The sequence below is a fragment of the Erythrolamprus reginae genome, chromosome 5, assembly GCF_031021105.1.
Source record: "Erythrolamprus reginae isolate rEryReg1 chromosome 5, rEryReg1.hap1, whole genome shotgun sequence".
Classification (NCBI taxonomy): Eukaryota; Metazoa; Chordata; class Lepidosauria; order Squamata; family Dipsadidae; genus Erythrolamprus; species Erythrolamprus reginae.
Genome location: NC_091954.1, coordinates 48,882,470 through 48,909,804, shown reverse-complemented (window position 1 = coordinate 48,909,804; position 27,335 = coordinate 48,882,470). Strand labels below are relative to the sequence as shown.

Genomic DNA, 27,335 nt, shown 5'->3' with positions numbered 1-27,335 from the left:
TCTTCAGGCTGGTGTTTCTGTCCTTGTTCTAGGGTGAACACCTGCAGATTTTCGTAGATTTTCACGGGTGTAGGTATGAAGGTCTTGGCATATTCGGGTTTCTTCCCGTGTAGGATTCAGAGATTTCTGATGACATTTTGACGAGGTCCCACTCGTCATCTTCAGGGTGGTGCTTTAGTCCTTGGGCTAGGGTGAACACATCGAGAGCTGAGCTGCCTTCCCTCTATAAATACTGGTGGGTGGGTGTGGAGTGCTGGCTCAGCAGCTGCAAGCTGTGTTGAAATTTCCTGGTGAGTCAGTGGGGTGCTCAATGGGGTGACCCCAGGTGCTACCCCACTGACTCACCAGGATGTTTCAACACAGCTTGCAGCTGCTGAGCCAGCACTCCACACCCACCCACCAGTATTTGTAGAGGGAAGGCAGCTCAGATCTCAATGTGTTTGCCCTAGCACAAGGACTAAAGCACCAGCCTGAAGTGGGACCTCGTCGAAACGTCGCCAGAATTCTCTGAATCCTACATGGGAAGAAACCCGAATATGCCAAGACCTTCATATTGTGTGTGTGTATATGTATGTATGTATGTATGTATGTATGTATGTGCATGTGTATGTATATGTGTATGTATGTGTATATATACACACATACATACATGTATATATATATATAAAACATATTTATATAATCTAGGTATAATATATGATTTGACAGAAAAAAAACATATATTCACACTTTTATTAAAAGGAAGATAATCTTACCTGTATGTTTAACCGTGCTCTGTGTGCTCCCAGGCCATATCGCTTCACTGTAGAAGCATGTAGCTGGAAATCAGTAATTTTTAAAGTTTCAAGACCCAAGGGAGGACAGCCTGGAAAGCAAATATTTAACTGTTAAGTGAGAAAGCAGTCAACAAAGCATATGCACGTTCACTAATGCTGTGCTTAAATATGCTTCTGTTGTGAGTATTCAAAAGGAGGAAATTCCCATTGGTGGGGGAAAAAATGGATTTGCCTTTAATTTTGCAACTGTATGGTGTAAATTTTGAGACCTGAGTGCTTGGCAGTAGTATTAGTAATTTATATTCAATAATTGTTTTCTGAAATTGCAGTTACTACATAGCACCATACTCGTGTGTCCGGATTGAAAGTATTAGACAGTGATGACATCATCATTGCCTGAAGGATGCCCAGTTGGGGATTCCTTTCATATTCCTTGGCAGGATAGGATGGGAGCTCGTCCTGCCCCACAGCTGCATTCAGATCTCCCACCTGGGCATGCTAACCTGCTATCCAGGATCCTAACCATGTGAGCTACTGTAACCACATTATTAAATCCTTCCAGAAAATAAATCTAGTTGTTATTTGATTCCAGTTACCTAGGTCTCAACAGTAGTCATCTGAACACTGGGGAGCGGTGTCAACAAAAATATTCATATAATTATAGTTCAAGAAATATATAAATCTTTTAAAATATTAACTAGGGCTTTAGGTCAGGGGTGTCAAACTCGATTTCATTGAGGGCCAGATCAGAGTTGTGTTTGACATTGGAGGGCCAGGGGACCATGGCTGGGATGGCCAATGCCAGGGCTTGTTGTCACTAGTGTCAGAGGTACCTGTGGTGGCCAAGTGTTAAGGCAAGACTTCCCTGACACTCTCCCTCACTCTCATTATAAACTTCCTTCCCTCCTCCCTCCCCCTCCCTCCCTCTCTCCCTTCCTTCCTTCCTTTCTCCCTCCCTCCCTCTCTCCCTTCCTTCCCTCCTCCCTCCCCCTCCCTGTCTCCCTTCCTTCCCTCCTCCCTCCTCCCTCCCTGTCTCCCTTCCTTCCTTCCTTTCTACCTCCCTCCCTTCCTTTTCTTCTTTTCCTTCCCTCTTTATTCTACTTTCTTCTTCCTTCCCATCATCCCATCTTCTTCTTTTTTTCCTCTTTCCCTTTTTCCTTTCTTGTCTTTGCATGCTTAAATGCAAAAGAGGAATCGTTTCTCCTTTTGTTTTGTTTTTAGTTTGTTTTTCTACCTCTCTGCCAGTGAAAATGGAACCCGGGGGGAGGGCTGTGTGTGGTTCTCCTGAGCTCCAGGGTGACCCCATGAGCCAGATGTAAGAACGCCATGGCCTGGAGTTTGACACCCCTGTTTTAGATTATATAGTTTACTGGTCAGTATGACTGTTAAATCCTTATTGGCATTCTTCAGGAGGAATATCTATTATCTTCTATCACAGGTATTTTGTATTTAGGCCTTGTACTTGATGATTAGTCATTATTTATTTATTTATTTGTTTGTTTGTTTGTTTGTTTGTTTGTTTATTTGTTTATTTATTTATTTATATGCCGCCCCTCTCCGCAGACTCGGGGCGGCTCACAACAGCAATAAAACAATTCGTGACAAATCTAATAATTTAAAAACATTTTTAAAAAACCGTTATTAAGCAGACATACACACAAACATACCATACATAAATGGTATAGGCCGAGGGGAGATATCTCAATTCCCCCATGCCTGGCGGCAAAGGTGGGTGTTAAGGAGTTTACGAAGGAAGGAAGTATTCAGGCATACTGCCAATACCATCTTCTCTTACCCCTACCCCTCCTCCTTCTCCTCTTCCTCCTCCTCTTCTGAACATCCTTTCTTTTCCCATTTAAAACAGACTTGGTCTGTAAAGCAGACAATAAACACTTTTTTCCTGCCAGAAAACTTTTTTTTAGCTGAAAATATGGTCTGATTGCTTGGTGTTGTTAAACATTTCCACAGACAGCCTTTCTGGAGTTTGGATGCAATAGAACAACATATTTGATGTAATAGAAGTAGTTTGTTTTATTTTTAATTACATAGAATTGTAGAGGAAATGAGGAGGAATTACATCTACAATCAGCCACCTTGAAGGCACATCCACTTATATACGGGAGATTTAGCCAGTCACTGATTGATATAATAAGCCAATGATTGTGTATTGATTTTGAGTACTGATTGTATTCTATTCCCCTTATGTTATAAAGATGAGTGCAGTAAAGTTAAAGTTTCTTGTAAGCAATGTTCACTCTGCAGCATTTAAGAGATGGTTGCTGAAATGACGTAACATTTCTATATTAATGGCAATAAAGGTTATTTAGGGAAAACTGTATCTTTAACTAAAATTTCAGTCCTACAAACCAGAGAATGATTGTTATGTTCTGTGTTGTTCTGTGCCTATATTTCACAGAACGTCTCAATAAAGTTCCCAATTCTGCCTTCCCCTGTAAAAATACCCATGAAAATATCACAACTTAAATCTTTTTTTAAAGTACATCACTTATTTTTGTAGACAACGCACTTGAAAATTTCCCGAATTTGAATTGTGCTTCCAATCAGTCAGGCAGAGCCCACCATTGTTGATGTCAAAAGTTGGAAAATTCACCATCGGCTTAGATAATGACAGCTTGAGTTGTAAATTCAGCGCTACAACTCACATTATATTTTCATAATTAACTCAAATCATAGCTACCCAAAACAACCACAGACTTTTATGTCGTCTAGTAGAGATGGATAGAGTTTACAACCTAAGAAGCTGGTGCATTTTTTGGTACATATTTGACAGCCGTCTTGTTTTTTTCAAGACAAAAAAGCAGACAAAGGGAATTGCAAAGACAGATCAGTTAAATAAAATCTACAAATAGGCTCACATTCTGGACTAGTATATTTTCAGCTGTATAACACACATTCAATACTTATGAAGAAAACTGGAATAAGCTGATGAGAAGTATCTTAATAGAAATGCTCTCTTTCTATGTTAGATGATGTCATTCTTTGGAAAAAAACCAATTTCAATTAATTAAAATGAATTCAAGCAAGCCTTATATACACTCACAGAATCAAGCAGTTATACACAGACCATTAAAAATAGTTATAAGCCTCTTATTTAGTAAGATACTCAGGAAATGTCTAATGTATCACAAATAATAATCAGCCAAGCTTTCTTTTAAAAATATATTTATAGGTCTGTCCTATATGTACAGACTTTTCCCAGCTGCCATCTGGATATTAGTTTCAAATGCCAGGATTGGAAAGTTCTTTCTCTGAAATTCCATGTCATCTTCAGCTACGTATTTATGAGGGGCTCTAGGAAGGCTGGAAAAAGAAGGAAGAAAGAAGCATATCTAATCCCAAGGTGGAAGGGAAATTTCTGACACTCTCTGCTTTAATGAAATCTCTACTGCAGGGGTGTCAAACTCAATTTCAGTGTTTGACCTTGGGGGCTGGGATGGGCCAGGATGGGCGTAGCCAGCTCAATATCTGTTGTATCCTGGAATGGCTACCTTGTAACGCTGTAAATAGTTTGTTCCTCTTTTCCAGCGCTGTCTGAGCCCAAGCAGGAAGTCGCTCCTGATTGGCTCAGACGCGGCCGGCTCTCGCTTTGGCGGGAACCGCAAAAGTATAAAAGAAGCGGTTTCTCCCTGCAGAGCCAGTCGGTACTCGCTGAACTGTCACTTTACCTTGCTGAGCTGTCACTTGTTCTCTGAGCTGAATAAAAGTACCGATTGCTCAAACCCTGTCTCTGGGTCTACTTCACTGGCGACGAACGAACGGAAGAACTTCGCGTGCAACATGGACAAAATCCAGATCGGCCAGGCTCCAGAACTCTTCGATTCCGAGAAAATGACATGGGACGAGTACATGGCCACCTTCGAGATATTCCTCGAGGCGGCGGGAATGCAGGACGCCGGAGCCGATCGCAGACGGGCTATTTTTCTCAACTACTGCGGCGCAGAGATCCGTAGACTTGCCCAAACTCTCACCGAGCCAGAACAAGCAAGAGCCACAGCGTGGGACGTCCTTCAACAGAAACTAGCGAGCCATTTTAAACCAACCAGACCAGCCATGGTTTACCGGCATCAATTTCACATGATGGCTCAGAGAGAAACCGAGTCAATCAGCCAATTCACAACGCGGCTTCGAACGGTACTTGCTCAATGCAAGTTTCAAGACCCGGAAGCTCGCCTTACCGACGCCTTGGTTTTCGGCATGAAGAGCAACTCGGTGAGAAACAAACTCCTCACCGAAGAAGAGCCGACGCTACAAACCGTAATTAAATTAGCACAAACCGCGGAAGCAGCCGACGCAGCGGCAAGAGAATTAAAGGAGCACGGAAGGCGAGAAATCATTGCCAAAATCAACGCCGAGTCTCCCAGCGCCGAGGGAACAGACGACCTCAGCCAGCCGACTAGAAACGGGGACAACTGCCTCCTCCTGCAAGACCAGCCGAGACATCCTAGAGCTACTCACCCAGCCCCCTGCGCGGGCTGCCGGGGAAATCACCAGCGCCATCGATGCCCCTTCCGAGACGCTACTTGCCACCGTTGCAACCGGAGAGGCCACATCGCCATCGCATGCAGAGCAACGGCACCAGAAGAAACGTTTGCCACACAACAATACCAGCGACCTCAAAACCAACCCCCCCAATCGCGAGAAAGGAGACCGTTCCGCAGCTCGGGTCAAAGGAACTACTCAAGCGCTAACCGCGACTACAATAGAGGTAACTCTAAATTTTCCGTGAATAACACGGCAACCAAAAAGGGGGCTAAAATTGTTATCTCATTGTTACTAAATAACCAGCCTTGCTCAATGGAGCTGGATACGGGCTCGAGATATACCATCATGCCCTGGGAAAAATTTAAACTATACATGCCTAATGTGTCTAAGGCTGACTTAACTCAAACCTCATTGGTGATCAGAGACTTCCAAGGGGGGGTAATCTCGGTCCTGGGAACAGCAAATGTACCTATTGCCTTTAAGAATGTGAAATGTACCCTTCCCATGCTTATTGTGACGGGGGCCAAACACTCCCTGCTGGGTCTAGCGTGGATGGAACCGTTGGGGATCGAAATTTCGGGTGTGTGTAATGTAAACTGTGATAATATGCCTAACTTTGTGAAAGAGTTCCCTGAAGTGTTCAGCCCCACCTTAGGATTGTATAAGGGACCCCCTATATCTTTCTCTATCGACCCCAAGGTCCCACCGGTCAGACTGAAACCTCGCAGGGTTCCCCTTCCGCTTCTCCCCAAGCTGGACATGCAGCTGGACAAACTCATTAGTCAAGGTATTTTGGTCCCTGTGGAACAGGGGCCATGGGAAACTCCCATAGTGACACCATTGAAGCCAGATGGCTCTTTAAGAGTTTGCGCTGATTACAAATCAACCTTGAATAAGGCACTCCAACACCACCCCTACCCCATCCCGGTCGTGCAACAACTCTTACACTCCCTGGGGGAGGGAAAAAGGTTCGCAAAGATCGACCTGGCCCAGGCTTACCAGCAGCTTCCGGTCGATGAACAAACAGCAAACGCCCAAACGATTGTAACACACAGGGGGGCTTTCAAATGCACGAGGTTACAGTTTGGGGTAAGCATAGCCCCAGGAATATTCCAGAGCATCATGGAACGCCTATTGTCAGGGGTAAATGGGGCAATTCCATATTTTGATGACATCTTAATTGCAGGGGAAAACCAAGGGCAAGTGAACAAAAGAATAAGGGAAGTACTTAAGAGGCTACAGGACAAAGGGTTACGAATCAAGCCTGATAAATGTGTCTGGGGAACTGACAGTGTTGAATTCCTTGGGTATAAAATAGATAAGGAAGGTATCCACCCCACAACAGAGAAGCTGAGAGCAATTAGAGAAGCCCCAGAGCCACAAGATAAGAATGAGTTGCAGGCATTTTTGGGCCTCCTTAATTTTTATTCCGTTTTTTTAAAGCAGAAGGCAACAGTAGCAGAGCCTCTCCATCGTTTACTCCAGAAGGAAGCCCGCTGGACATGGGGGAAAACTGAACGTGAAGCTTTTTCTCAAATAAAAAATTTAATAACTTCTAAAAGTGTAGTAGTCCAATATAGTGCTTCACTACCCATTAGGCTCACGTGCGACGCTTCGCCGTACGGCATAGGAGGAGTCTTAGCTCACGTTCTACCGAATAAGACAGAGGCCCCAATAGCATTCTTTTCAAGAACCATGACCAGCACAGAGAGGAATTATAGCCAGTTAGACAAGGAGGCTCTAGCATTAGTGGCAGGGGTAAAGAAGTTTCACAATTACATTTTTGGGAGAAGCTTTGAGCTAGTCACTGACCACAAACCCCTACTAGGCCTGCTAGCCCCCAACAAGCCCACTCCACCTTTTATGTCTCCAAGACTAATCAGATGGGCCCTTTTCCTCTCAGGGTATCAGTATGAGCTCACCCACAAGGGGGGGAAGGAAATCAATCATGCAGACGGCCTCAGCAGATGCCCCATAGCAGACTTGGTAGAAGACCCTGTTCCTGCCACAGATGTGCTAATGATAGAACTCGAGGAAAACCCACTAACCACAGCAAAAGAGGTAGCTGCACACACGCAGCAAGACCAAATCCTTAAACAAGTGGTGAACTGTGTTCTAAAGGGATGGCAAAATGATATTGTTAAACCTGAATTGTGTGATTTTAAGAACAAAAGGCTTGAATTATCATATGTAAAAGGTTGTTTGCTGTGGGGGGATAGAGTGATCATCCCCAAACGCCTAAGGGAAAAGGTACTCAAAATGTTACACGTGGGCCATCCTGGGATTGTCAGGATGAAGAGCCTAGCAAGGGGGCATTTATGGTGGCCAGGGCTTGATGCTGATATTGAAAGTTGGGTTTCAAAGTGTGACCCGTGCCAAGAGTCTAGGCCCAGTCCCCCCAAAACAACTCCGGCTGAGTGGGAACAGCCTGCTGGCCCTTGGTCTAGGATCCACATTGATTTTGCTGGCCCAGTGGGGTCTCAGTACTTCCTAATAGTGGTTGATGCTTTCTCCAAATGGTTGGAAATAATAGCAATGAACAACATAACCACAAGTGCCACTATCAAGGTATTGAGCAGACTGTTTGCATCCCATGGTTGCCCTGATCTATTAGTGTCTGACAATGGACCACAACTAACAGCCAGGCAATTCGAATTATTCCTAGATGGCCTAGGGGTCAGACATGCCCTCATCTCGCCTTACTCGCCCTGGGCTAACGGGTTGGCAGAACGTTACGTAAGGGTGGCAAAGGAGGCATTGCACAGGTCAGGCCCTGGAGATGTGCAACAGAACTTGGACCAATTCTTATTAACCCAGCACATTACCCCTAACTCGCACACACATGTAAGCCCTGCAGAGTTATTGATGGGGAGAAAGTTGAGGTCACCATTAGACAGGTTAAACCCAAGGTTCTGTGTGAATAATAACCAAATGTGCATGAAACCAGAAAGAGAAATGTATTTGGGTCAAAATGTATATGTAAAATGCTTTGATGGAAATGTAAACTGGATGAAGGGAATTATTGTTAAGCAAAACGCACCCAAGACTTATATTGTTAAACTGGAGGATGGTCGTTTGTGGAAACGACACATAGACCACATTCGGAAACGAACTGAAAACCAATTGCAACAACCCGCTGACTCGGACTCTCCCCCTTCAACAGACTTTTGTACATTGCCCGAACTAAGAAACACGCAAAGAGACTTATCGGGCCAGGGGGAACCATCCAGCGACGCCGAGCCATCCTCGTCCTCCGAGGCCTTCGTTGGGCCCGCCAGGCCAAGTCCGCCGCACCGGGAGAGCAGCGGCGAGCCATCCTCCACAGTCAGTGGCGAAGGAGAAAATGGACTGCGCAGGTCAGCGCGAGAGCCTCGAAGGCCTCACCGATTGGACGACTTCGTCACGTGGCTTTCTTGATGGATGAGTCCAACTATGAGGGGAGGGGTGTTGTATCCTGGAATGGCTACCTTGTAACGCTGTAAATAGTTTGTTCCTCTTTTCCAGCGCTGTCTGAGCCCAAGCAGGAAGTCGCTCCTGATTGGCTCAGACGCGGCCGGCTCTCGCTTTGGCGGGAACCGCAAAAGTATAAAAGAAGCGGTTTCTCCCTGCAGAGCCAGTCGGTACTCGCTGAACTGTCACTTTACCTTGCTGAGCTGTCACTTGTTCTCTGAGCTGAATAAAAGTACCGATTGCTCAAACCCTGTCTCTGGGTCTACTTCAATATCACTCATGTCAGTGGCACCTGTGGTGGCCCAAGTACTATGCCAGTGAAAATGAGCTCCCAAGTTTTGTTTTTGGCTGCAATGGTTTCCTGCAATCCTCTGCCATTGAAAACAGAGCTCGGGAGGGCCACACGCAGCCCTCCTGAACTACATTTTTGCTGGCATAGGCACCATGGGCTGGACCTTTGCTATTTCCAAGACAAACCCGTGGGCCCGATTTAAGCACCCCATGGGTCAGATTCAGCCCGCAGGCCTTGAGTATGATATCCCTGCTCTACTGTATTAATAAGGATGGGAGATTATTCTTAGAATTTCCAGACAAACATTAGAGATGCCGTATCTCTGTAGTTCATGCCTACTTGACCTTGACCAGCTATGAGTAGCTGATATTACTAACAAAAGCACAGCTTTTATACAGGTGGTCCTCATTGATGGACCATTTATTCATCAATAATTCAAACTTAAAATGGAATTGAAAAATTAACTTTACAACTCACTTAGAAGTATGACTATTTATGACCTTCGTGGCATTTCTCAGTCTTGCGTCATCGTTATGGTACACAATAACCTGTGCTGACCTAAGAGAGCAAGAAGGTAAGCCATTTTGTTCTTCTACACATTAAAAGCCATGTGATAATGTCTGTAGACTGGGACTGAGAGCTGCGGGGACACTGTGCAAACAGCTTACAGTATGCTTTTGAGAACCCTTCTCTAATTGCTCAATTCTGTCACGGTGGGGTGAGAAAGCAAGCCAGAGATTTCTATAGGCATTTTTCTCCTTTGCCTGACTCATACTACAGGTGCAGTTGCTTTGCTCTTGTTGTGTTGAGAGCAAACAGCCTACTCTCTTGAAATCCCTCTGTGATCCCTCTGCTTCAGGGAGGGTCTGGCAAAGGAGACTGAGAAATTTCTTGCTTTTTTTTGTCTTCCATCCCCATCACAGAGTGGAAAGATTTCAAGATATTTCAAAAGAATAAGCTGTTTGCATAGTCTGGCTCTCACCCTCAGGCTGTGCTGTGATCACATTACTTTCAATATGACAAGACAATAAACAGGCACTTGAGCATTATAAAGGGAGGGGGAAAGGATAAAAGGAAAACAAAATCCGAAGATATGAAACTTGGGAGTCTTGTCTCTTTCAAGAGTGGCTGGTCCCAGTTAGGCTTGTTAAGCAAGGACTACTTATATTTTTATGTAGAGTTGAATTGTGCAGTATCCCATAGCATTAGAAATGAATACTTCGATGTATTGGAAGTATTTGAATAGAATTCTTTATTGACCAAGTGTGATTGGACATACAAGGAACTTGTCTTTGGTGCATATGCTCTCAGTGTACATAAAAGAAAATATATATTTGTGGAGTACTTTTTCAGAATATGAGAAAATGATCACTCATTCTTTCTGTGGCAGGCCAAAGTCTCTAACTCCAGACGATGTCAGAAGAAGTCATATTAAGTCTAGCATGGCTTTCTGCTTGTGTGAACCATTTATGCAATAATGAACAACCACAATAACAATATCACTGAAATAGTTGGTAATATTGTTTACTATATTTAGTAAAAGAATGATCTATTCATTGGTCATCAAGTGAGTTCATGTCACTTTGCTTCCTAGATTCCAATTAGATGTGGAAGCCAATACTTTTATTTATTTATCTCTTAATTGATGCTAGGCATCTGTTATACTAAGATACTTGAAAGCAAGAATTTCCAGCCAATCTTTTCTCATGAGATTTATTTTCCAAACTAAGGCTCAAGAGATTTAGTTAAGCTTCAGATATTATACAAGATAACTTAGGAACTGTGTACTTTTGAAATTGTTCTGTTTTTCATACTCTGTCAGCAATAGTATATTTATGCTAAAAAAATAATAAATAATAATCAGAGAATGTACTGGAAGTCTCCTTAGAGATCATCTAGTTCAGCGGTAGGCAAAGTAGGCTCTTCTATGACATGTAGATTTCAACTCCCAGAATTCCTGAGCTAGCATGATTGGCTCAGAAATTCTGGGAGTTGAAGTACACAAATCATAGAAGAGCCAACTTTGCCTACCCCTGATCTAGTTCAATAATGTAGTATAAAAATATCAACTAGATGGTCAAGCAATCTCTTTTCAAACATCAACAGAGAAAGTTTATTAACTTTATAAAAATCAGTTCTGTTAATGAACAGTTATTAATACATTTTTTTCCTGATATCTGTTCAATATCTGCTTTTATATAATTTAAATCCATTGTTTCTTGCCTGTCTTCTGGAACACAACCAGAGATGAAGACAGCTTTTGTGTCTCTCTGCAATGCACTCATTCTAGACTAAAAATTTCCAGGGCAGCCAACCGTTCCTTGAAGGTTTTTCTTTTGTGTCTTTGAACATCTTGACTTTTCTCCTCTGGACTATTTGTATTGAGATTCCTAGATCTGGATGCCATATTCAAAGGGCAGAACAGAATATAACAATGATCTAGATTTATATTTTTGAAGCTTCATCGCACAGATGAAGATTTTTACATAAAAATTAAGAAAACTTTGTGGCTCCACATACGCCAAACAAATTTTGCTTTGACTTCCACTGCTTTTAGCTCTTATTCCATTCCTATTCTGTGCTGGCCAATCAATTTTTCAACATACTGACTAAGAAAACCTCTCTACACATGAGTGACAGAGAGTTCGTTAAGAAAAGATCTTCATGTGCCTCTTTCTCTTATAGTCTCTTTCACAATTTCTTTATTCCCAATTTCACAGTTCTCTATAAAGATCTAAGCTCTACAGTTGAGGGAGATGCAGCAACTACATTCAGCATTACATGCTACAAATAATAAATATATAATCTAGGGAACTGTGTTTGCATGTGTGCACATGCTTATACGTGTGTATGTGTGTTTTCATAGATTTTCATGGGTATACAAATCCAATTAAATAAATAAAATAAATATTTGATTTGTTCGGGGGGCGTGGGTTCCATGATTTGAGAGTGTTTTGTGGCATTTCAACGAGATCACATTCATTATCTTCAGCCTGGTATCCTGGGTTTTGATCTGCTGCAAACAAAATGAGGTCAGAGCTGCCGTTTTTTCTATAAAAATTGGGGTAGTGGTGGAATGCTGGCTTAACTTGCTGCTGCAAGTGGGTTGGATGGCTGTGTTGTAACGTTTTGATTGGTTGGAGGAGTCACGTTTGGTTAGTTGATTGACATTGGAGTTGTGGAGTTGTGGTTGTGATTCATTTATTGACTAGAGCTAGCTTTCAGATCTCTGGTAGGTGGGAGGTATCATCATGTTTATTCATATTGAGGGAATATTTTTTCTATTTCTATTAATTTAGTTTTTTCGAAGTCAATTTCATGTCCTTTTTTTAATGTGTTGGAAAAGGGAGGAAGTTTTTCTCTTTTTTCTGACTGCATTTTTGTGTTCTGTGATACCTGCATTTATTCTTCTATTAGTTTGTCCAATGTATGTGGCTGTACAGATTTTGCATGGTCTTTCAATCAAAACCTTACAACATAGCCATCCAACCCACTTGCAGAAGTTAAGCCAGCTTTCCACACACACCCATCACTATTTATAGAAAAAATGGCAGCTCCAACTTCTTTATCCTGTGGCAGCTTGTTAACAACTTGAAACAAATAACTATCATATTTTTTTGTGTAGAAGACGCACCTTTTTGATGCAAAAAAGTGTGTCAAGAACTGGGTGCATCTTATACACCGAACATTGCATGGAGTGGGGGGAGTTGGGCGGTGGTTAGCAGCCTTTCTCGGCTGGAGGCCAGCGGCTGGGCCCCAGGGATAGGCGGGGCATTCGGAGGAGAGGGCTCCAGTTTTGGAATTCATGAGCTTCCCTCCCTGCGAAGCCTTTCTCGGCTGGAGGCCAGTGGCTGGGCCCCAGGGATAGGCGGGGCATTCGGAGGAGAGGGCTCCAGTTTTGGAATTCATGAGCTTCCCTCCCTGCGAAGCCAAAAAGGGTGGCGGTCAGCAGCTGCCGCTTCTCCCCAGGCCGTGCCACAGCTCACTCTCCCAAGCCACTTTTCAGCTTTTTGGAGGAGAGGGTGACAGATTCAGAATTTGCAAGCCAAAAAGGGCAGTGGTCAGCAGCTGCTGCCTTTCCCAGCCCCTGCCACAGCTTGCTCACCTAAGCTGCTTTTCAGCCTTTTGGAGGAGAGGGTGACAGCTTCTGAATTTGCAAGCTTCCCTCCCCACAAAGCCAAAAAGGGCAGTGGTCAGCAGCTGCTGCCTTTCCCAGCCCCTGCCACAGCTTGCTCGCCTAAGCTAATTTTCAACCTTTTGGAGGAGAGGGCGCCAGCTTTGGAATTTGTGAGCTTTCCTCCCCACGAAGCCGAAAAGAGTGGCGGTCAGCAGTGGCAGCCTTTCTGAGCTGGAAATCCCAGGCTACACCAAACATTGCATTGGGTGAGGGGACTTGGGTGGCAGTCAGCAGCAATCCGCCAGCCTCCAGCTAAGAAACGCTGCCGTCGCTGCTGCTGACCTCTGAGAGAGAGAGAGAAACAAAAGAAGAGGGGCAAAACAGAATTTAAAAAGTCTTGAAAACAAGGTTTTGTTTTTAGACTTCGAGCCCGCACACACATACAGGGAGAAAGAGTTGGAAGGGACTCTGTATCGTAGGTCATCTGGTCCAGGGGTCTCCAACATTGGCCACTTTATGACTTGTGGACTTCAACTGCCAGAGTTCCTCAGCCAGCAAATGTGTCACAACTCTTAAAAGTGGCCAAGGTTGAAGATCCCTACTCTAGAAACACTCCTTTCAAGGAATATTTCAGGTTTATCATCATCACCATATATTTCCATGCACTTCAGTTTTGAAAATTGGAGTAGTCAATAGAGGGGTCTTTGAAAACCTCATGGTATAGTAGTAATATTAAGGCAACCTCAGCAGGGGACTGTAATTGTAAATGATTCTATCACTATCCATTTCTGTGACTAAAGGTACAAGTAACAAAATGAATTGTTCTCGTTTGTTTGTTTTGTTTGTTTGTTTGAGTTAGGGGTTAGGACTGCAATGGTCTTCAAATCTGGCAAGTTTAAGGCTTGTGGACTTCAATTCCCATTTCTGAGCTAGCATGACTGATGGAGGAATTCTGGGAGTTGAAGTCCACAAATCTTGAAGTTGTCAGGTTTGAAGTTTGTAAAAAGTGTACATGGTTTTAAAAAGTATACATGTTGTAAAAAGTATTCTGCAACACTGGTATTTTATTAAACAATATAATACTACAATATTTGGTTCAGAATACTTTTTTCCTTTTTTCCTCCTCTAAAATCTAGGTTTGTCTTATACACCAAGAATACGGTAACAACTAATCTCACAAAACAGGGAGTAAATGCTTGGGCAATTGACAAGTCAAATTTTAATTGCCATTCTGAAAAGGATTAAGTCAGGCATTACTAGAGCAGTCACAGCTACTAGCACAGCTGATAACAAGCCAGCATGTGGATAAGTAAGTCTTCAAAACAATTTTCCTAACGCAGCAAATGGAAAAATGAATATTCAAACATGCAGTTCAGACAAGCCTCAATTTTACTAATACAATGGATGAAAAGAGAAATTTTTTTTTGCTCAGCTTCTAAAATGTCAAGCTTGAAATATCTCGAGTTATTTTGGTTCTTTTCAGTTTTTCTAACTATATTAATTAAAATACCTTAATTATATAAGGAAAAATGGATTATGAAATAAGCTTTAGCTACAGTGGATTTGTGTATATTTTTAAAATTGTGATGATTATGGGGCAAAATCTTTTTCACGCCCACTTGTAGTTAAGACAAAGGATCTAGTGAGATTTATGGGACACATAAATAAGGTTGCATTTTCAATTTTCTTGGTGCTGGACTATTCCACAGCTTATAACTCGGATGCAGGATGCAATAAAAAAGCTTTTCATAAATTATGTCTAAATTCATGTTTTGATATCTTAATAACTAATGAGCACTGCTTTTATTTCAAATAGAAACAGGCAGCTAACCATAAGATTATGTGAACTTTTAATCACCACTTGTGGAGAAAAGAAATTTTCTTCAGCAAAATAGTGGAGAACACCAGTGGATAATTTAGCATAAGGAAGCTACTATTTTATTCATAAACAATGCTTCCTGATGGTTCTAACATTATCAAATCTGATTGTGTAGTTTTTATTTTTACAATACTTAATTTGTTGTTTCTGACTTCTACATCAGTTTTCAATGTAACTAAACATTCAACTCACTCTAGTACATACTTATGTGCCCTCCCTCTGTTCTGCCCCCCTCATATATCTATATGTGTATGCAGTAATGGGCAACCAAAACTTTTACTGCTACACTGTGGGTGTACCTTATTTTGTGGGTGTGGCTTGATGGTCATGTGACTTGGTAGGAGTGGCTTGCCAGCCATGTGACCAGGTGGGAGTGGCTTGAACGAGCATCATCGTTCAAGTGAACTCTTATTGCCGCACAATGCCTTTTCATCTCAGCTGTGGGCCGAGTAAGGGCTTTGCGAGGGGAAAAAGACCGCAGCCCAGACTGCTTCGGTGTGGTGTGGTTCTCCTGGTCTTGGGAGGTGGCCGCGTGAGGCTGAAGGGGAGTTGTGCAGGAGAGCTCGTCCAAGGTCAGGAAGGAGGAAAGAGGGAAAAAGCGAGGAGCACACAGCAGCAGCAGCAGGGGGGAAAAGGAGAGCCGAGTTGAGACTGGTAATCCAGGAAGTTACTGCCACCGGTCAGCTGGAGCTGTGCATGCAGCTTCATTTCCGCCTGTGGAACTGTGCTCCACCCCATCCTGCCTGCTGCCCATCCCTGTGTGTATGTGTGTGTATGTGTATATGTATACACACACACTTTATGCTTACTTCCTGTAATACAAATAAATGCAATCTCTAATTGTATTTTTATTTAGATAACTGAACTCCAGAATTCTATTTACTTTAAATACTAAACTTCCAATTTCACATTCCATAATAATCCAGGAAGAATACATTTAATAAATTAAAATTAAAATCTGAATTCACCAAATTTCTCACATTATCAAATCAGCCTCTAACTTGGTTGCTTGTACAGTAGTGGATCACTGTTCTGAAAATCAGTCCAAAAGATAATTTACTTTTCATTTCTATCAGTAAAAGACTAGCTTATGTGAGGGGAGGGATTTCTCCTATGAGCAGTAAAACCTTGCAGCAATCAACTAAACTTAAGGCCTATTCATTTAAGGTTAAAGACAATACTATACTGGTTTAGTGTTGGATGGTAGACACTGTTATTTTTAGACTTCCAGTTCTAGAGATGAGGGAGAATCCAGCCAGCTTCCTTACCTAAAGGAAGCCTAGAACTTGAATCTCCCCAACCCCTGCCCTATACTGATAGATGATAGATAGCTATGGAAGATGGATGGATGGATGGATAGATAGATAGATAGATAAATAGATAGATAGATAGATAGATAGATAGATAGATAGATAGATAGATAGATAGATAGATATAGATCAATGATAGAATAGTAATGTGTATTTTTATTTCTTGCTGGTTTTCCAAAATATAGTATTATGATCTAAATGTACTGATACAAGGTGATAAAAGACAGACTAATCTATCTTTTTAATTAAAGCATGCCTGTAAATACTGTGTTATATCAAAACAAACACAGCATTCTTTTATATTGCAAGAGGACAAACATGGAGTGAACTAGAGACAATATATAATAATTTTTGAGACCATTATCACAGTAGTAAAATCTATAACACTTAGACTTATATACCTCTTCCCCTTTTTCATTGTGGTTGATAGTAGCTAATGCACTTTAATATTCTGATTCCCATCATAGATGACAGAAGCCAAAAATTTCATATGGGTTTCCTTTTGTGGATAGCCATATAAGTCCCTTGACTGTGCCAAATATGAAAACATTTGGCAGTAATTGGCAGCATATAAATTTAATGTACAGAGTGTAACTCTGGCCCTGGACTCAGGTTGCTGCTGCTTAATGCCAGGTCGGTGGTAAATAAAGCTCTCCTCATCCGGGATTTGATCCTGGATGAGGAGGCCGACCTGGCATGTATCACTGAAACCTGGCTGGGCCCAGAGGGAGGTGTTCCTCTCTCTGAAATTTGCCCAGCTGGGTTTCAGATATGGCATCAACCTCGACCCCAGGGAAGGGGGGGAGGAGTGGCTATTATAGCCAGGGAGAGCCTTTGCCTACGTGGACTCATTGCTCCGGAAATTGCGGGTTGCGAGTCACTCTTTATGAGGTTGGACTTAGGGGTTCAGGTGGGCTTATTTCTCACGTACCTGCCTCCCAGCTGCGTGTCAAAATCCCTGCCTGTGCTACTCGAGGAGGTAGCCGGGTTGGCGGTGGAGTTCCCCAGACTTATTGTCTTGGGGGACTTCAACCTGCCGTCACTCGGCGAAACCTTGGGGTTGGCACAGGAGTTCATGGCCACCATGACAGCCATGGACCTGACTCAAGTAGTACGGGGTCCGACTCATGAGGGGGGGCACGCACCTGACATGGTATTCCTTTCCGAGCAATTGAGCAATGGTCTGAGACTAAGGGGCTTAGAAGCAGTGCCTTTGTCATGGTCAGACCATTTTCTACTAAGGCTTGACTTCCTGGCTCCAATCCTTCCCCGCAGGGAGGCGGAACCAATGAAGATGTTCCGCCCCAGACGCCTAATGGATCCAGAGGGTTTCCAGACGGCGCTTGGGGTTATTCCAGAGGCACTCATCCACAGTTCGGTGGAGTCTCTTGCGGAGGCCTGGAATACGGCTGCTGCGGAGGCTCTCGACCGGATTGCGCCTTTGCGACCTCTCCGTGGCGCTAGACCCCGTAGAGCCCCATGGTTCAACGAGGAGCTCCGGGAGTTGAAACGCCAAAAGAGACGTCTAGAGAAGCGATGGAGGAAGAGTAGGTCTGAATCTGATCGAACACTTGTAAGAGCTTTTATTAAGACTTACAAAGTGGCGCTCAAGGCGGCAAGATGCGCGTACCATGCCGCCTTGATTGCATCAGCGGAATCCCGCCCGGCCGCTCTGTTTAGGGTGACCCGCTCCCTTCTTAACCAGGGGGGAGTTGGGGAGCCCTTGCAGAGTAGTGCCGAGGAGTTTAACACGTTTTTCGCTGATAAAGTCGCTCAGATCCGGGCCGACCTCGACTCCAATTGTAAAACAGAGTCGACTGACAACGAGTCAGTCGAGGTGACTGGGGCACGTACTTGTCCACCTGTCTGGGAAGAGTTTGATCTGGTGACACCTGATGAAGTGGACAAGGCCATTGGAGCTGTGAGTTCCGCCACCTGTTTACTGGATCCGTGTCCCTCCTGGTTGGTCTCGGCCAGCAGGGAGGTGACACGGAGCTGGGCCCAGGAGATTACCAACGCTTCCTTGGGGAGGGGAGTTTTTCCATCACTCTATAAAGAAGCGCTTGTGCGCCCCCTCCTCAAGAAGCCTTCCCTGGACCCAGCAGTACTCAACAACTATCGTCCAGTCTCCAACCTTCCCTTCATGGGGAAGGTTGTCGAGAAGGTGGTGGCACTCCAGCTCCAGCGGTCCTTGGAAGAAGCCGATTATCTAGGTCCCCAGCAGTCGGGCTTCAGGCCCGGTTACAGCACAGAAACCGCTTTGGTCGCGTTGATGGATGATCTCTGGCGGGCCCGGGACAGGGGTTTATCCTCTGTCCTGGTGCTCCTCGATCTCTCAGCGGCTTTCGATACCATCGACCATGGTATCCTTCTGCACCGGTTGGAGGGGTTGGGGGTGGGAGGCACTGTGCTTCAGTGGTTCTCCTCCTACCTCTCTGGCCGGTCGCAGTCGGTGTTAGTGGGGGGTCAGAGGTCGACTCCGAGGTCTCTCCCTTGTGGGGTGCCTCAGGGGTCGGTCCTCTCCCCCTTGCTATTTAACATCTACATGAAACCGCTGGGTGAGATCATCCAAGGACATGGGGTGAGGTATCATCAATATGCCGATGATACCCAGCTTTACATCTCCACCCCATGCCCAGTCAACGAAGCGGTAGAAGTGATGTGCCGGTGCCTGGAGGCTGTTGGGGCCTGGATGGGTGTCAACAGACTCAAGCTCAACCCGGATAAGACGGAGTGGCTGTGGGTTTTGCCTCCCAAGGACAATCCCATCTGTCCGTCCATTACCCTGGGGGGGGAATCATTGACCCCCTCAGAGAGGGTCCGCAACTTGGGCGTCCTCCTCGATCCACAGCTCACATTAGAGAACCACCTTTCAGCTGTGGCGAGGGGGGCGTTTGCCCAGGTTCGCCTGGTGCACCAGTTGCGGCCCTATCTGGACCGGGACTCATTACTCACAGTCACTCATGCCCTCATCACCTCGAGGTTCGACTACTGTAATGCTCTCTACATGGGGCTACCTTTGAAAAGTGTTCGGAAACTTCAGATCGTGCAGAATGCAGCTGCGAGAGCAGTCATGGGCTTACCCAGGTATGCCCATGTTTCTCCATCACTCCGCAGTCTGCATTGGCTGCCGATCAGTTTCCGGTCACAATTCAAAGTGTTGGTTATGACCTTTAAAGCCCTTCATGGCACTGGACCAGAATATCTCCGAGACCGCCTTCTGCCGCACGAATCCCAGCGACCGATTCGGTCCCACAGAGTGGGCCTCCTCCGGGTCCCGTCAACTAAACAATGCCGGTTGGCGGGCCCCAGGGGGAGAGCCTTCTCTGTGGCGGCACCGGCCCTCTGGAACCAACTCCCCCCGGAGATCAGAACTGCCCCTACTCTTCCTGCCTTCCGTAAACTCCTCAAAACCCACCTTTGCCGTCAGGCATGGGGAAACTAAACATCTCCCCTGGGCACGTTGAAGTTATATATGGTATGCCTGTATGTGTGTATGTTAGTATAGGGGATTTTCTTAAACTCATAATATTTTAATTAATTGGATTGTATTGGATTGTTTTTCACTTGTTGTGAGCCGCCCCGAGTCTTCGGAGAGGGGCGGCATACAAATCCAAATAATAAATAAATAAATAAATAAATAATATTTTTAAAAAAATTGAGTGGATCTTCACCATGTTTTTAACAATAATTAATAATAATTTATTAGGTTTGTATGCCGCCCCTCTCCAAAGACTCGGAGCAGCTCACAACAACAATACATAATGTACAAATCTAATATTAAAAGAACAATTTAAAACCCTTATTATAAAAAACAATCACACAACCTAACAGACCATACATAAAACCAAAGTAGCTAGGGTTATATCAGTTTCCCCATGCCTGGCGACATAGGTGGGTCTTCAGGAGCTTTCGAAAGGCAAGGAGGGTGGGGGCAGTCCTAATCTCTGGGGGGGCTTGATTCCAGAGGGCCGGGGCCGCCACAGAGAAGGCTCTTCCCCTGGGTCCCTCCAGATGGCGTTGTTTAGTTGACAGGACCCGGAGAAGCCCAACTCTGTGGGACCTAATTGGTCATTGGGATTTCCTGGATTTATGCTCATTTATAATGGATCTCCTTGCCCCAATTTTCTACACTTGCTCAGACAGGGAATTAAATTGATTATTATGCCGTGCCTGCTGCAAGAATGGGGAAGAATGTTTTCTTCTAAGTGACCCTTCAATATAGAAATAGAAACTGTTGCTGCCATGGCATCAGAACTGTGATGACCTTTCTTGCATAGGGCTTTTAATTTAGGGACTGGAGCCTACTGCTTACTCCTATCTTTGCCCAATCCTTGTATAAACCAGGATGGTACCGTAAGACGAAGTGAAGAAGTCTATACAAAATGATGTGTTGGTTTGCCATCCTTATCAGTACATGGAGGAAAATAGGCTTTTTGAACTCAACATAAAACTGAGACATAGAAGAAGCACTTCTTCCTGGCCTCAAGACACACATATTGATTGCCTGAAACATCTTTGTGCTCATCTGTCGCCAAGGAAAAGCAAAGCTGTAATTGAGAGCTGTATCCCTAGAAGCACAACAGACTCCTGACTTAACGCTTGTTCCTGCACTGTCCTGATAACTCAAAGTAGCCTGCTCGAAGGCCAGCATTAACTTAAACGTTTCAATCAGAAACTTTGTCAAGGAAAGGTTGATTACTGGAAATGCATCCAGTTCATAATATCTTGTTTAATTGAGGGATAATGGACATAATGCATGTTGGAACAGGCAGAGAGGAACAGCTAAAAATAAGTGTGCCAAATATGATGGGTCGAAATAATCCCTATTTTCTGATTGTGAAATACTGATACAGTTGCTATATAATATATTACTTCAATAGTCAGCATTCTTCAATGCAGATCACTATAATTGGGGACTCCTTTAAAAGCGGATACTGTAATTAAAAGCCAGAGCTGTCAGTTGCAAAATTACACCCCTTTCCTCCTCCACCTGCTTATCATCCCTGCTTTTTTGTGGTCTGTAGAACCTTGAAAAGCAATGTTGCCACTTTAAAGAAGCATTGTCTGTGTCTGCATCTTTTTTTAAAAAAATTGCCAAATCATTTGTGAAACTTTGGATTTTGACTACTTTTGATCTGGATGCCTTTCAGATCTGTCTTATTCTGATTTATTCCTCTGAAACTTAATCAGTATATAAATCCGAGTCTACAGAGAGGGGCGGCATACAAATTAAATAAATTATTACTATTAATTATTATTATTATCTACAGCTAAACACTCAAAGTCCTTTGCTTGTTATCTTCACTTTCTCCCACATTTATCCATTTTAATCTTAAAGTGCTTTTCTTGCACTTCACAAAGAAGTTGATAAGTTCTTATTTATAAAGGAACCACTGTAATGAATCGCCTTCATATTCTATAAGATCAAATATTTATTTTTAGGATTGCTTCTCGCGTCATTAAAATTTGTCCCAAGAAAGAGTTCACCAAAAAAGAGGTGCAAACAAATCTTGATTCTCGCTTACTTTCTCTGCTGTCTTCACCAGTATTTCGCCTTTCATAGTCGCCATCTGGTGTTCTTTCATTGCTCTTCTTGTTTTTCTCACCTTTCTTGTTACCATTTTTAGCTGACATCAGAAAAGAGAAATACATGATATTAATTCTCGCCAAATATAAACTATCAGACAAAAAGACAAGAATAAGGAACACAAAAAAGAAACATAATTTCCAGTGAGACGGTTAAAAAGGAAGTAAAGAGTTCACATTTGTCTCCCTGACTTTTCAAAAACAGATAAATATTGGATACTTTTTAGAAAAGGCAAAGTGAATCCTTGGGGATTCTGTGATTTCTCAACAATCTTCAGGATATTTTCTTTTTGTGTTATCCAAGTATATCAGAAATACTCCATACCAGAGGTCTCCAACCTTGGCAACTTTAAGACTTGTGGACTTCAATTCCCAGAATTCCTCAGCAAGCTTTTCACATTGCTACCAGTTTGTGCACACGCAGAAGCATCCCAGGTGGGTGAGAGGAAATTTTCACTGCCGCCGCTACCAGTTCGCTGAATTGGGCTGAACCGAGAGCAACTCACCACTGACCTACACTGCTGATTATTGTTACTGGTTGTTTTCCACTCATGCTGTCTGAGTTTATGTATATAATCACAGGTCTGCAGGGGGAAATGGGATCTAAAAACATATAGAAAATCTTAGGATCTCACAATTTCCAAAATATACCAAGAGTATATTCCAAAATATACCAAGAGTGTCTACGGAGAGGGGCGGCATACAAATCTAATAAATAAATAAATAAATAAAATAAATAAACTTTGTCACTTTTGAAGTTAATAAAATTAAATCTACAGTATATGACATAACTAGGATGAGGGTCAGCTCATATGACAGAACTCTTTTAGTATCTAAAAAGATGAAAATGTATGTTCCCAGAAGAACTTAAAGGAAATCAGATTTTCAAATAGAATAGACCATTTGCAGACTTTATTAGGAAGTTGTCGGAATATTCATGAGCTGGAAGAGTCATGTGACTGACTCAGCCAATGAGAGTAAAGTGCTACTGAGCATGTGCAAACGATCTAAACTTGTAGCTGGGTATGGTCTCCAGTCTCAGTCTGTCTCTGCTACGTCTCCATTGTGTTATGTCTCTCTCCATGAGTTCTGCCTGTGTAAAGTCTTCATTGTGCTATGATGTCTGCAAGAAGTATGATCTCAACGTCCTGTAAAGAAGAATGTATGGTACTGTAAATATTTTGATATGATTATAAAGAAGTTATTTGATTCAGCTAAATGAAGTCGACTGTGAGAGCTTCTGATTTATTTTTTCAACAGAAAAAAAAACTCTAACATAAGTGACCTGGTAAACATGAATGGATTCAGGTTTCCAGAGCTAGAATATTTACTTTTGAAAACCAAGAAGGAGTTTGTCAATGTCATTTTGGAGCCTATTTCTATTATTTTTTAATCATGAGGGATAGGAATAGTGCTAGAGAACTGGAAAAGAACAAATGATGTCCCGATCTTCAAATGAGAGGAGCCAAAGGATTCAGGTCATTGTAGACTACATCACTTGGGAGGAGCCAGCATGACTTTTACAAGACACATGATCATAACAGACCAGTGATTTTTTAATGAAAATAACCATGAGAATGTGAATAGTGAACTTTTTCTTCAACAAAGCACTCAAGAACTCTATCCTGAGATTCTAGTGGGGAACATAAAAATATACTGGGTTATGTTTCAATTGGAGCAGAGGTCTTCAAACTTGGCAACTTTAAGACTTGTGGATTTCAATTCCCAGAAATCTAGGAGTTGAAGTCCACAAGTCTTAAAGTTGCCAAGTTTGAGGACCCCTGTAATAGAGGGATACAGAATAGGTAAAAAAAATTGAGTTCTGTGAACGGTTCTGTTTCAAGACTGAAATGTTGGGCAACATAACATGGGGGTTTTTTTAGACTCTGTGGTCTTCAACATATTTATAGAGTATTTTTAAAAGGGGTTAGAATATATATTATCAAATCTGTAGACAGCACCAAGATAAGAGAAAAAGCACATTAAAAGACAGTCATTTTTAAATTTAGAGGGACAAAATTTAGAGAGGTTTGATAGAATGGATTATTGTTTAAAAACCCAAAAAATAAATCTTAGCAGAGCAAAATACAACATTCTACATTTGAATAGGAAAAATAAACAGCATGAGTGTAGAATGGAAAGGAGATTATTAGTCATCAGTCCAAAAGGATTCAGGTGTTCAAAAAGTGAATGTCCAGAGAAAAGCAACCAATATTTTGTGGGACCTGGGGGACTTATAAGGAATCATGAGAGATGATTGATATGTTTGCCTGAAGAAAAGAAGACTGCAGGGAGACATGATAACTATCTTCAATTATCTGAAGGACAGTGATATAGAACAGGAGTCTCAAAACCTGGCAACTGTTAAGACTTATGGACTTCATCTCTCAGAATTCCTCAGGCAGCCATTCTGGGTGTTAAAGTCCACAAGTTTGCCAAGTTTGGAGATCCCTAACATAGAAAATGTAGCACAATTGTTAAAGTAAGGACAAGAAGAAAAGGTGGGTTTCAGTTACAAAGATGTAGATTTGACTAGACATCAGGAAAACATTCCTAACGGGATGAACAGTTTAAGAAGAGAACAAAGGCCACAATAAATGGTGGGCTCTCCATTAATGGAAGTTGATGGTGATGTCAGAGGTAGAGGTTTTCCACATTATATGGGGGACTGAACTAAAAACATATTACTAAAATAGAACTTCCCTTTAGCAATTACAATTGTATGATTGAATGTTAGAAAAATGCCCCCTTTCCATTCTGTGATTCTATCTCAGTTTTTGGAAATTTGGTTAGTTAGGAAGATGCTATTCAAATATAATTAACACTCTACACTGAATAAAAATACTCAAAAAAAGAAAAGAAAAGAAAAAATGAAAATAAAGAAATTCAGAAAAAGAAAAAAGTGAGAAAAAGAAAAGAAAATTCTCAATTCTTCCCTAGCAAGTATAGCCTCCATTAACAGTTTATCACCATATCTTAAAAATCACTACTTCATCCTATTTCTCCAACTTCTATAATAAACTCTTTAATGCTTCACTCCATCTTAATCAGTAAAAGAAATCTGTTAAGGATTATCTGTAATAACAATATATTATACAAATTACATTCATTAGCCAACTTTGAATCTTTCCTTTCACACTTATATAGCATTTTCAAGTACAAAAAAATTTCAAATCGTCATCCAATCCTAATAAAAAGTCCATTAAACCTCACTGGAGATAAAATCAGATCTTCATAAATAAAATCCTTGAAATATTGTTTTATAGTTCTAATCTGTAAAGCATTAGACATTAGTGGATATAGCAAACCATTATTAACCTTGATTAAATAAAGTGATGCCATATTTTTTTTCTATTTCTCCCAACAAATCTGAATCCCTTCAAAATCCAAAGCTTTGTTTTTTCATACTCTCTTGACTTTTCTTGAGAATTGTTCACATCTTCACCAAATATTTTTTGTAACTCCATGAATAGAAATTAGCTACACTGCTTTTCATCTTCTGTCAGTCACTTCTCTTTGACAGTTCCAATAAATCTTTCTTTGTGAATCTATTGTAGAGATGCATCACTTTTCTGGTTTGATATTTATTTGTTTGTTTGTTTGTTTATTTTTACCTCTTTTGTACATTTGTACCTCTTTTGTAATTGTCAATTCATCATCTAGTGTCATTTGTATATTTTAAAAAATTCTATAAAGCTTGCAATTTTCTTCCTTAAAGGACTAAATGGGAACTAACAAAGCAAATACAACCAAACCTTCTGAAAGTTTTCAATCTTTAACAAGCTGTAATAATATTGAGAAAGTAAACATGGAACTGAATAAAAAAGTGAGGCTTGTTTGAACATATCCATATCAGGCTACATTAGTGGGTCTGAGCTTGATTATCCCTCAACTCGCAGTTTTCAAGAGACCATGAATGTTGAAGACAGACAGACAGACTGATTGATTGACAGACAGACTGACAAACTGACAGACTGACAGAGTGGAGTACTTATGGCAATCTCAAATAGATTTCTCCTTTCTCCAGAGAGAATTTTGACCTTCTGGATACAGCATCCATATACCTTTCGGCAGTAATATCTGCCACTATTAGTGGGATATTAATTCACAAATTTTTAGTAGAAATTTCTCTGATTCTCTGTCGGTACTAAGGTAACCATCATAATCTTCTTCAAGACAGCCGGGTTGGCATTTGACAATTATTGAATCCTGGCCTTCCTATCCCCTTCATTTATGCGCTATTTTATCTTATTTCATTACAGAATGGAGTAATTATGGGATAGTGAAATTTTGGCAGACATCTCAGTTAAATTGGAAAATCAAGTGAAACATGAGAAAAAGCTAGAATTACTGTGTCGACACAAGTTTTAAAGAGGAAGCCAAGCAAATAAATGTGTGGGAGGCTTCTAGTTGTTTTTTTTTAAAAGATCACCATTGTTATTACTGTCACTATTATGACATTGATCAGGTTTTCCAAGCTCAGAAATATAAATCTTGGCCATTCATAATATGTGCTTCAATTTTTTTTAAAAAACTATTTTGTTATTCTGTTTTTCTGGTGTACAGCCAAACCAGTGGCAAAGACAGCACTAAGGGCTCTCAATACTCTGTTGAAACAGAAAATTAGGTGGGGATTAGAAGATGGACAGAATGAAACTAGACACTTGCTGGAGTTGGCGTTGGCAGAGAGCACAAAGCTTACAATGCTCTCAGTGATATCTGGAGCATAGCTGAGTCTGATTTAAATTAAAATCAGCCCCAGAAGAAGCCAAGCTGTTTCCCAAGCTTTAGAGGAAATGGCTTATTTTCCAAGCATCATTAGCCAATAGCTGTATTAATATCACAATGCCAAGGTATTCATTCTAAAGACACATCCAGACATATGGTTTAATGTGCTGTCCTTCTACCCAGGACACACAAAAAAGGAGGCTAGCATGCATTTCTTCTGGCTGCAAAGCCACTCCCTGTTCTATTCTGCCTTGTTAATGAGACCAGTGAATTTATTTATTTATTTTATTTATTCATTTGTCCAATACACAAATACATAGGAAGAAAAATAGACATGTAGTAATATATATAGGGGTAAAGTGAACTTAGAGGAGAAGATATATGAAAAAAAGAAAATATATATGATAAGTGAGAGAAAGGAAAGACAATTGGACAGGGGACAAAAGGCACACCAGTGCACTTATGTACGCCCCTTACTGGCCTCTTAGGAACCTGGAGAGGTCAATCGTGGAGAGTCTAAGGGAGAAATGTTGGGGGTTAGGGGTTGACACAATTGAGTCCGGCAATGAGTTCCACGCTTCGATAACTCGATTGTTGAAATCATATTTTTTACAGTCAAGTTTGGAGCGGTTCGTATTAAGTTTGAATCTGTTGCGTGCTCTTGTGTTGTTGCGGTTGAAGCTGAAGTAGT

The 27,335-nt window shown here is 42.0% G+C and overlaps 1 protein-coding gene across 1 annotated transcript in view; it reads right to left on the bottom strand.

Annotated features, from left to right (window-relative positions):
• The window catches only part of CPXM2 (carboxypeptidase X, M14 family member 2), a 123,841-nt gene that overhangs the window by 78,438 nt on the left and 18,068 nt on the right, over positions 1–27,335 (bottom strand). The window contains exons 2-3 of the mRNA XM_070752536.1: positions 21,856–21,957; positions 756–865 (exon numbers count right to left, since the gene is read on the bottom strand). Of these exons, the coding sequence (XP_070608637.1) occupies positions 756–865; positions 21,856–21,957 (212 nt within the window). The remainder of the gene's footprint in view (positions 1–755; positions 866–21,855; positions 21,958–27,335) is intronic.